The sequence below is a fragment of the Phascolarctos cinereus genome, unplaced genomic scaffold, assembly GCF_003287225.1.
Source record: "Phascolarctos cinereus isolate Bilbo 61053 unplaced genomic scaffold, phaCin_HiC Scaffold_4;HRSCAF=312, whole genome shotgun sequence".
Classification (NCBI taxonomy): Eukaryota; Metazoa; Chordata; class Mammalia; order Diprotodontia; family Phascolarctidae; genus Phascolarctos; species Phascolarctos cinereus.
Window position 1 is genome coordinate 654755262 of NW_027555847.1, and position 11629 is coordinate 654766890.

General features: G+C 40.6%; 1 protein-coding gene across 1 annotated transcript in view; it reads right to left on the reverse strand.

Annotated features, from left to right (window-relative positions):
* Positions 1 to 10328, reverse strand: part of LOC144456586 (speriolin-like) — a 52429-nt gene extending 42101 nt beyond the window's left edge. The window contains exon 1 of the mRNA XM_078151804.1: positions 9222 to 10328. Within this exon, the coding sequence (XP_078007930.1) occupies positions 9222 to 9516 (295 nt within the window). The 5' untranslated portion in view covers positions 9517 to 10328. The remainder of the gene's footprint in view (positions 1 to 9221) is intronic.
* Positions 10329 to 11629: the final 1301 nt, after the last annotated feature.

Genomic DNA, 11629 nt, shown 5'->3' on the forward strand with positions numbered 1-11629 from the left:
GACTCTACAAGATAATAACAAATATTAAAAGAAAGTCAAAATATTGAAAAAAAAAGGTATAACATATCTCAAATCCAAAACAACTAATTTCAAAAACAGATTAAGGAGAGATAATTTAAAAGCTGTTCAACGACCAGAAAGCTTGATCAAAAAATAAAAGAACCTGTTTATCATATTTCAAGAAATCACAAAAGAAAATTGCCTAGACATCAGAACAAGTGGGTAAAGTGGAAATAGAAAGAATCTCCCAATCACCAACTAGAAAGGAGCTCCAAAAAAGTAAACTCTTAGAAACATCATAGCCAAAATTCAGAGCTCCCAGGTCAAAGGAAAATTACTGCAAGCATCCATAAAGAAGCAGTTTAAGTACCAAGTAACCAATCATGATCACACAAGACTTAAAAGCTTTTACTAATAGTAAGAGGAGATCTTGGAATGAAATATTTCCAAGGACAAAAGATATAGGCTTATAGCCAAGAATAACTTACCAGTAAAGCTGATTGTAATATACTACATAGAGGGAAAATTGGCATTTAGTGGAATAAAGGACTCAAGTATTTCCTATTCTCCACAAAGGTGGCAATTGCAATCTCTCATGGAGCTGAGGTAGGTCAGATCCCAGATCATATTTGTCCATGCTACACATGAGCAAGCTGTATTTATATTTAGATAGCAATCATACACACGTGTCTTACGTTAAAAAACAGGTTTAAAAAAGCCTTTGCGGATAAATATACCTTACAAAAATCTGGCAAAATCTGATGAAATCTGTTGTATAAGGAACTGACTGTGACTGTATTCACAATTTTCACAAAGTTGATTGAATTGACTCATATTTATACACATTCCACACAGGAGAAATAGTCCAAGGACAGACACAGATGATTTTTGATACAAAACCCCAATTACTAATAATTTATTGGAAAAGTTGTTCAAATTATCTCATCATGACAGAAACACAGATTGAAACAATTTTAGTATATTGTCTTATAACCATCAAAATTAGAAATTTTGATTAGAAAATTAGAAATTAGAAAAGTAGAAATTAGGAAAAAAGAGGTTAAAAACAACAAAATCTAATGCTGCTGAGACTTGAGGAACCAGGCATTCTTTTATACAACCAGGGACACAGCTAGCATGAGAAGATCAGGGCCTGATTATAGTAAAGAGTGAGTTTCCTCTAAAGTTATTTGCCTATCCCTTCTGAAGATAACAAAATTATACCTGGAATAGTATATATTGAAGTTATATCCTGAGCCAGCTTAGTCTCAAAAAACCCCAGTCTTAAAGATTTATTTTTGCTTTAAGGGCAAATACCTTATAATATCTTATACTTTATAATACCTTAAGAGATAGATATCTGTTAGTCTGGAGGTTAATAAGAAGTGGTCGATTTTCCCCCCTAGTTTTTTGATTAAACTGTCATATATTCACTATCTATGTGGAATTCCAGAAATTAATTATTTTCTTGATTTCTAATGGTATATTTTTTACACCAGGATGAGTTTAAACTCAAGAAAGAAGGAAAAGGAAAAGAAGGAAAGCTTGTTGAGTGAAAAAAATTTTAAAGGCCTGGCCAACTTTTATTACTGCAACACCATGGGAGAAATAATAATAACTTAGTCCTAAGCCATGATTAGTGAAACTTGCTATATGAGGTAAAATCTTGTGGGGCTGTAATTTGATATTATTCTAAGCTTTGATTTCAGGCATGATTGTCTGCATTGTCATGAGGCTAATAGTCCAACTTCAAGGGGGATGTCATGTGCTGCCCAGAGGGAGTGTGGTCTGGGAAATGCTACACAGGTGGTTGTCTGAGCCTGGGAAAGGTTGAAGGGACGACCTTGGCATGCCAAAGGTAGAATCTTCTTGACCCATTTCCCCCTTCTGTTTCCCACTTGGTTAATCCTGTGTCTGGTTATGATTCCCTGGAAATGAGATAGAATTCGATACGTGATTGGTTGTTTCTGAAACTTAACTCTGACTCTTATCTGAAATCAAACGGAGCTAAGAACGCTTATATTTGTACACCTGTGTTGAGTTATTCTGTGCATGGGCATGGATCTGATATGGTGCTTGGGCGCTTATGCTTGGGTGCTTATGTTTGGGTGCTTGTACTTGGACCCCAATTTCTCCCTAGCCTCAGAAACACTGTCCCTGACAGTTTCTCCCCAGCCCAAGGACCCTGTGCTTAGCAATTACTCATGAGTGGGCCCCAGCAAGACCCTTATCTCTCTCCCTGGTGCAGTTCCAAACAGCACCTCGAGGATTTATTAGTTTAAATCAGCTTTGCACTGGGTCATAAAGACATTCTTACCCACTACTATACTATCCTACCACCCTACCTTATTATCTACATCCTGGGCTCCTCATTAACTGTTTTCTAGACTTAAGACATATGTATACTTCCTACATCTATCTTGTCAAACAAGACATTGACTGGTGGCAGACTGGACAACTCTTAGTTACCCCGAACTCTAGTTGACTTAGTGACGTAGCCCCCCTTGTGGGCTTTTCCTAGTGATCTCTGGGTAAAATGCTTGTGCAGTAGGTACAAGAAGTGCATGTTCTTTTAAGAACTGACCACTCCTTAACCACTCCCTAATCCCACCCTGAATCCCCTAGTTAGCATATTTGGCACATGTTTTATTGTATTTTATCCTATATAAACTTTAACTGTACCTCTTTAAGGTTGCAGGATCCTTTAAGAATCCTTGCCCGCTGAACAGCGTAACAATAAACTTTGCCACCTTGAATTAAAGAATGTTTGAGTCTGTGAATTCATTCCAGACGACCCATCCTGTACTCCGGTCTTTGAGGGGTCTCAACCTCTCAACCTCTCACACCGCAACAGATCCAGGAGCAGTTTTATGGCTGTTACAATCATGTCCCTTCTTCCTCTCATAGTAAATTTCTATTATCTGGGCAGGTGAACAGTGGAAATTTGACACTGCAATACTGAATCTATTAATTATTTGACTGATACTAAGGAATCTGATTTGCTATAAAAAATAATCTACAACTGGGAAAGATTTCACGGTTTTCAACATGAATCTGTAGTGAGTTACCTTAAAGATGGTCTAGGAGTCTATATTTGTGTAATATCTATTCCATTTGAACATGGTTAAATGATTGAACATGTCTAACTACAGATAACTTGTTTCATATAAATTTTTCTCTATACGTTCGAGATTAATTAATTTAGCATGTTTACACATCCCACCCCACCTCTTTTGTGATATGGAGTTAAATAAGCAAATTCAGTTGTGTAATGTTGAACCTAGGGATAAAACGCATCTACTTACAATGAGTATTGTTAGCTATGTATTCATGTATAGGATTAGATACTTAAAGTACCTCTTACTCCTAAGGGGTGAATTAGCAGGAGTGAAAAAATTTTGAGAAAAGCATCAAGATCAGATGATTATGTATCAAATGTAAAGAATTCTAAAGGGATATATAGGTCTTAAGCATGTTCCAATAACAAGTTCTAAAAAGGCATTGTGTGTGTTATGATAATAAATTCTAGAAATTGGGTCCAGGATTTTACATAAAAAAATTGCATTGATAATTATAAAGAAGAAGGATAGAGACAGCAAGTAGTATGTAATAATCAGGAATTTTATAAGTTTCAGGTAAATTATGAATTCCTAATCTGATCTTCTAATAGCTCTATTGTTAATAAGACCAGAATCATAAATTTTTCACCGCATGACTTACTTATTGGAAAAAGCAAATTTAGAAAGGTATATGAAATTTTGCTGAGATCTGTTTTGCAAAAGTTTTAGTAGAATCACCTGAGAAATCTCTGCAAGTGACCTGAAGCCAGAGAAGCAATATCTACTGGAAAGAGACTGTTTCAGAGCTGCCCTGAGAATGAAGCCTTTTCTGGAATGCCCAAGGAAAGACGTTTTTAGGGACCAGAAAACTATATGGGATATCTGGGACTCAAGATGAAATGTGCTGATTAACTGAACATTGGCAGCGTGTTACCAGGTTATAAGGAGGATTGCTATTATTTAATACTGATGACCATTATTGCATTACTTCGGTCTTTTGTTTAATGGAATTTATGTTTCTTAGTGACTTTGCAGATATGTAAATTTCCCCTCTAAAATTAGTACATGGTGAACCCTCTAAATGGCTTCATTTGTAACGTGTCTTATTTTACATATAAAGCCTATTTAACAAGGTTTGTCTCTGTGGGGAATACATAAGATTATGATGCTGTGTATCTACGTTTATTCAACTTTATGACATTGATGGGAAACATGGGATTGTGATTTGTGATCCACAGTACACTTATTTCCTGTTGTGAGCTGTTAAATCCACTAGCTTGTAGCCTCTAGTGCTTGATCAAATTGATTTGGCCCAAGCAGCAGAAATTAGGATGATGCAATTGAGAATAAAAGAGTGATTGAGGACTGAATATGGTGCTGAGCCACATATATTTTGTTTTGTTGTTCAGTTGTTTCCATATATATGGTTAGCACCCAAAGAGGGAATTATTGAAAACTATGCTCACTCAGTGACCCATTATTTCCAGTCCTGCTTGTTGATCAATGTTGGGAGAGGATCAATCTGTTCTTTAGCTGTGTAATAATATCTATTGTGTAATATCTACCTACCTGTGACATTTGTACCCCTATCCCTATTCTGATGAGCTGGTCATGTTGTTCAAAGGCCAAATGTATCTGTACCTAAAAGATTATCTTTTGGAGAATTCACACAAGGCAAGCATTTACACAGAGGTCAGAAAAGTGAAGTGATACAAGGATACTCCCAAAGCCTCTTTGAAGAACTTAGGAATTGATTGTGAGACATGGGAGACGCTGGCACAGGACTGCCCAGTGTGATATGCCCACTTCAAAGAAGGTGCTGTGCTCTCTGAGCAAAACAGAATTTCCATAGCTCGAAGGAAACATGAGATGTCCAAATTTAGAAATATCTCCATTCCAAATGTTCAGATGGATTATTCGTGCCCGACTTGTGGTAGAGGCTTCCGAGCCCACATTGGTCTGATTAGCCATAATTGGACACACTGTACATTGACCCCAACATAGTGATGTCGCTTTGGTACTCTTCAACTATGATGGACAATAGCCAGGACCCCTACCTGATAAACACCACATATAGGCAAGTGGGGAGGAACTGAGATGTAATGGCCCATCCCCTTCTACTGACATGGACCTACCCAAATTGTCTTGATCTCATTTCAAAAATTATCAATAAAAGCTGGCTCTGTCTTGAAACCATTGCAGATCTCCAGGGATCAGCCTGCCAATGTGTTGATATCTTGATGTACTCTAATAAACTCCTTATAGTTTTCTTTGTCCTGAGTTTTGCCTTGTTAATCAGGGCAAAAGCCTAAATGAAGAATTTTTCTTTTAACATCGTCTTGCCCTTCTAGGCCAGAGAGAAGAAGTCCAAGTCTATCTCCCTAAGACTTCCTCCTTCAGGTACCTGAAAACAACTAGCATGTCTCTCTGGGGTCCTTTTTTCTGCAGGCTGGACATCTCTACTTCCTCCAAATGACCCTTATGTGACATGCACTGTTCATCATTCTGGTTGCCTTGTTCTGGAAGCTTCCAAGCTTCTTGGTCCCGATGTGTCTGCTGCTTCTGACTCTATTAATTAGCCCCATCCTCCTGAGACTCTCTCCTGCTCTAGCTTCTCTTCCTATCTGTCTGATGTCATCTCTTTTTGCTGGATCATTATCTGTGCCTTATCCCCTAAGCATGGGTCCTTGGACTCTTTTTCTCTGTATATAAATCCTCTTTCTCAGTGATCTAATCTACTCCCATGGGTTCACTTATTATGTCTCTGCAGGGGACTTTCATATAACCAGCCCTGACCCTCTCCTGAGCTCCTCACCAGCATCACTGTCTGATGGACGTGTCCACCTGAATGTTCCATAGAAATCTCAAACTTAACTTATCCAAGGAGCAGCTAGGAGGCGCAGTGGATAGAGCTGCAGCCTTGGAGTAAGCAGAATTTGAGTTCTAATCCTGCCTCAGACACTTATTAGCTGTGCGACCCTGGACAAATCACTTAACCCTGATTGCCTAAAAAAAAAGTTCCCAAGTCTTCTTGATTCTATCCTACAACATCTTTTGCTCTCGTTTTTTCTGCGTCTATAGGACCACCACTCTAATTTAACTCTTCATCACCTCTTGGCTCTTCTCTTTAATCCTCAAAATAAATTTCCTAAAGCGTAGGTAGAATCAGTCACTCCCTTGCTCTAGAATCTTCAGCGGCTCTCTATTGCTCCTAGGATAAAATATAAACTTTTCCATTTGGTATTTAAAGCCCTTCACAATCTTTCTAGCCTTATTTTACATTATCCCCCTTTGTACATTTTAAATTTTAGCCAAGTTGGCTTACTTGCCAGTCCACTGGCCAAGTCAGTGCTCAACCTTCCTACCTATGCTTGGACTATTTCCCATGCCAGGAGTGTATGCTCTTTTCATCTCCATGTTAGACTTCTTTGCTTAATTCAAGGCCCAGCTATGGGAAGCCTTCTCTGATCTTCCTAGAAGTTAGTGGCTGTCCTTCAAATTATCCTGTATCTACATACCGTATTTCAACACATAATAGTCGCCACCGTATAATTGTCGCACCCTGTTTTTTCAGTCCAAAAATTGGTTTATAACCTTTTATCACATAATCGTTTCATGGTGTAGTTCTGTTTATCACACCACTTCAAAGGTAAACAGAGCAGCAATATATTCACCAGTGGCTTATGAATGTGCATCTATCTCTCCCGCATGGTGAGCTGAGAGCCTAGAATTCTCATTGGATGTGCATTTCAGTATATTTCCAAAAGCCAACTTGTGTGGCTTGTTTAGAGCATTGCGGTACTAACGGTAATGTCACTCAACTGAATGAAGAGCCGTGGGCACAAGGGGAGTGGGAGGGCAGTCAAAGATGCCATAAGTAAGTCACGTGATGTGGTAAAACTTGCATCTTCCTGCAGTAGCTAACCCGTACAGTTCATCTGCCAGCAATACGTTAACATGCAAAGCATTTCTTTTTGACTATGGGTAAATATAAAAACCGTTCTGTGGGCTTCACGCTGAAAGTGATTGTGTTTACTGAACAGCATGGAAACAGCTATGGAAAGGCAGTTTTCAGTGAGTGAAAAGTTGGTGCAAGACTGGAGGAAACTAAAAGACAAGCAATTAGTGGCACAATTTTTTAAAGCTTCACATAATGGTCGCACTCCACTTTTGGCCAAAAAATTTGGCATAGAATCTATGAGGATTATGCAGTACGTGTGATGAAATACAGTATCTGCTTGCATATTCTATCATCTCACCAGTAGATTATAAGTCCCTTGGAGATCAGGGCTATTTTTTTTTTTGGTGAGGTAATTGGGGTTAAGTGACTTGCCCAGAGTCACACAGCTAGTGAGTGTTATATGTCTGAGGCCAGATTTGAACTCAGGTCCTCCTGAATCCAGGGCTGGTGCTTTATCCACTGAGCCACCTAGCTGCCCTTATCAGGACTATTTTTCACCTTTTGTATCCTGAGGCTTAACAAAATGCCTGCTTATGCACTGAAGTGAATAGAATTGAATTGATTAAATCTTCACTGAATTGAATGGCATTAAATTGATGCTGCCTTTTGACTCTGGGATCCCAATGCTAGGGGGTTTATGAAAAAAAGGAAGAGTGGACAAAAACATTCAAGGTAGTTTTATTTGTAATAACAAGAAACTGGTCATTCACAACATAGCCAGTAAATGGTGAATCACTGAATGCAGCAAGATGATAGGATTTAGAGCTAGAAGGGATGGACCTTCATGGTCATCTAGTCCAACCCCTCATTTCACAGAGGAGAAAACTGAGGCCAGTAGAAATTAAGTATCCTGTCCAATTGTAATAAATCATTGTAAAGAACTATTTTTATGCCTTGAAGGAAAGCAACTTGTTCAATTGTAGCATTGTACATGTATGTATGTTTGTATGTATGTCTACAAAGTGAAACAGTGACTTAAAATGACACATATGAAAAGTGCAAAGAAATAGAACAAAAAACTTATGCCAAATGAAGTTGAGTTAGGAGAAGAATAACACACATGCTGACTATGACTATATTAAAAACTACCAATAGTAACAAAACATTATGACTACAGACAGCAAAGAATTTGTTATTGTGGGCTAGCTCCTCATACTCACCTTTTTTAAAATCGAAAGGTAAAAAGTTCCTACCTTGTATTTTTATTCAAGATTCAATACCATATTTTGTTTATTTGTATTTGAGGAAAGCATTATTGAGTTTATAAGAACAAATACTTTTTAAAAAGATGAGGGATAGCAGAAACTGATTTGTGAGTCAGGAAAAAGCCTAAGGGTGAACAAAGGAGGGAGTGGGGTGATATTTGGAGTTCAATGATTTAGGATAGGGATGAGTGATGGGAATGATGTAAGACGGATGGTGGTGGGGACAATGAAGGATGACTGATGACTGGCATTGAGTGGCAAATATTGGAGTGACTCTGATAGGGGTAACGGAGGCACTGAGGATGAGAATTGTAAGGAAGGGATGACATCAGGACTCTGAGGAGGCTAATGGACACAGTGAAGGGTGAATGATGGTGGGAGATACTAAAGCATGAGAGATGATGATGGAGATACTCTGGGGTGAGTAATGGGAGTAAGGAGACAGGTCACTTAGAGGTAAGTGATAAAGTGACTCCGGGGGTCAGTGATGCGGAGCCTCGAATAGTTGGAGGAGCTAGGCAGGTGTGTCAATTGTGGATGGACTTTTGCAGAGTGGGTGAGAGCTTGGGAAAGCACTGAGTGGTGATATCCTAGGACTGGTAGGGAAAACTACAGGTATAGAAAACAGGGGGCCAGGAGGGAATGGAAGTGAGGAATTTTAAGGCAGGGAGAAGCTGGGAAAGTCCTTATAGAAATTCACATAGGAGAACGTGGTACATTGGGAGGAGCATCTTCCTCCACAGGCAAGAAGGTCCATTTCTCTGGGGTTTATTTTTCAAATAGGAGACCTGAGATTTGGCCGATCCTTCTTTCTCTACCTGGGTCTGGCTCTCCATTCTGTAAACCTTCCACCTATTTGATTTTAGGGTCCCCTTTAAGTAAAAAGCTCTCATTTGTCTTCATATCATTTTGCCACAAGAGGAAAGTGATTTCCCTGGCCTCCTGAGCCACCCACCTACTGTCACATACTCAACTCTATAATTTCAACACTCTTACGATCAGATGTCCGCAGGGCATGGGCAGTCGCTTCCTCGTTGAACATGTTGTTGATCCCACTGATACCCATGGCGCTTGCATGGGTTTTTATGGCCGACTTCAGCTCACGGTTCTCTCGAATCAATCTCACCAGCTTCTTCAGCTCCTCATTTTCATGAACTAGTCGCTCAATCTGATGCCTCAGCCCTTCATAGTTGCTGAGAAGTGACATGGTCCAGGGATTTGGAGGGGAAACAGTGCTGCTGTGGTAGCGCCCAGGAGGCCGGGGCCTCCGCCCCAGGCTGGTGGGAGGCATAGAGGAGTCCGCAATGGTGGCTATGTAGGACTCCAGGGTTATTATGAGGTCAGAAGCATCCCTCTCCAGCCCCTCCCTACCCTAGACTCCAACTGACTTCAATGCAGGAAGAGTCCTAGAGACCTAGAAGGGCCCTACCTTCCTTGCTATGGTTACCTCTTCTCTTCAGGTCACTGACCTCTAGTGGGTTGTTAGGGGTCTCAAGTAAAGGCCTGATGCTGTCCCAGCCCAACTAGGCCTCAAACATCACACCTAAAGCCAGAAAGCTAGGGAGCTTTGTCAAAGCTCAGCTGCCTGGAGCCTCAGACTGTAGATTAAATGCCAGAAAGTCCAAGCCTTCAGACATCAAGTCTGATATAGATCCCTTCATGTTCCATATGGATGATATCTTTTGAGTTTCTGAAGGGTCTCTGTCCTTAGGCTATCATATTTCATAGGCATTGTTCTCTTTCAAGGCCCCAGTGTCTCTATCTTCTGGATTCAAGGCCTCATTCTTGTGTAGGTGCCAAGTACCCAACATCATTTGTCTTCTGCTAAGATTTCTATCACCAGTGCCTCTGACTTCTCCAGGACCTTCTTCTGGATCCAGGTCCCTACCATCTCTTGTCTCCTTTTTCATAGAGCTCTTCAGCTAGGAAACTCAACCTCCCCTCTCATCTTTTCCCATCTCCCTCCCATGGCGCCCAGGTCATGGCCATCAGCCATGTAGAACAGCAACTTGGTGAATCTGAGTAGTGCTAGGGTTGTCCCTTTCTTGTCTCTGCATTCTCTTCTGAAACTTGGACCCTGAGCACATTCTCTAGAAGGTTCAGGACAGTCAGCTAGCAGGAAGAGTTCCAGCTTGGGGGGGGGGGGAAGGAAAAGGAGGAAGAAGGCTGGTTGGAAGAATGTGACCTCATAATGGTAGAGGTTGGGGGGGTGCTCCCCCCCAAGCTCCAGGCCAAGACTGAGTTGCAACCCTGTCCAGCCCACATGCTGGCTCAGTTCTGAGGAATCAGTGCAATCTGGTTAAAGAAATCAGACTCCAGTATGGGAAGCATTTGGAGTTGGAGTGAAACTGATGTCCATGTGTTTATTATCTGTTGTTCGAGGCTTCCCGATATCATGGGACTTTCTATTTTAAGTAAATCGTTCTTTTTGCACAAGATGTGAAATCAGATTTGGTAACAATTTGTTTGTAAGAGGAGCAAAATCAGGGGTACTGGTGGCCTGAATGCAAAGGAAAAGAGAATCTTAGTGTGGCATATGGGATTTGCTACGTATTCCCTTAAGGAACATTTCTCCCTGATATCCTTGGGAAGCCAAGAGACTCTCCAAATCCCTTCACTTTTTCTTCTAGGAGGGAGTCTAGCCTGTACTTTAAACATAGGTAACATTACTTGGCCATAGCAGAAAGACAAATACTGAGCATTCTACACTCCTTGCAAAAGGCTCACTTGTGCTCTCTATTCTGGAAGTAAGATGCTTTGTTAGTCTTACCAGTACATCTCTGAACCAGCCTCCTCCTGGCCCACTGATCCTAGCAACTGCCTCAGGGTTTTTCGGCTTCAAAGTGCTCGTTCCTCTTCTTACCTCTATGTACCTGAATCTTACCTTGAAGGTAAGCACCTGGATGGGCAAACCTACCCTCCTTGCTTTGATCTTATTAACTCCTCCTCTCCTTCAATCCTTCTCCATCTCCTCTGCTCAGTTATTTTATCCCCTTCCTCTTCCAGTTATTTCCCTTTCATCTGAGTTCTTTTCATTCTCATTCTTCTCAAATTCTCTGTCCTCCTTTACCATTCCCAAATCCTGCATATTTCCTTCTTTACAATGCCTATCTTTCACCCGTATTTTCTCAGTTCAAATGCTCACCTCATCCTTCTCTTTCTTCTCCTTCCCACCTGTCCCAGAAGGACAATACAAGCATAGTGTCCAGACCCAGAAGGGAAGAGTCCCACCCTATTCAACCATTGTCAGAGCCTACCTGGAATATTGTGTACAGGTTGGGGTCCCGCATTTTAGGAAGTCACTCAAAATCATTCCATGTGAGGAATTGTTGGGGATCTCTGACAGAAGCCTAATGCTGCATCAGCCAGGCCTCAGACATTATTCCCGGAGCAAGAAAGCTGAG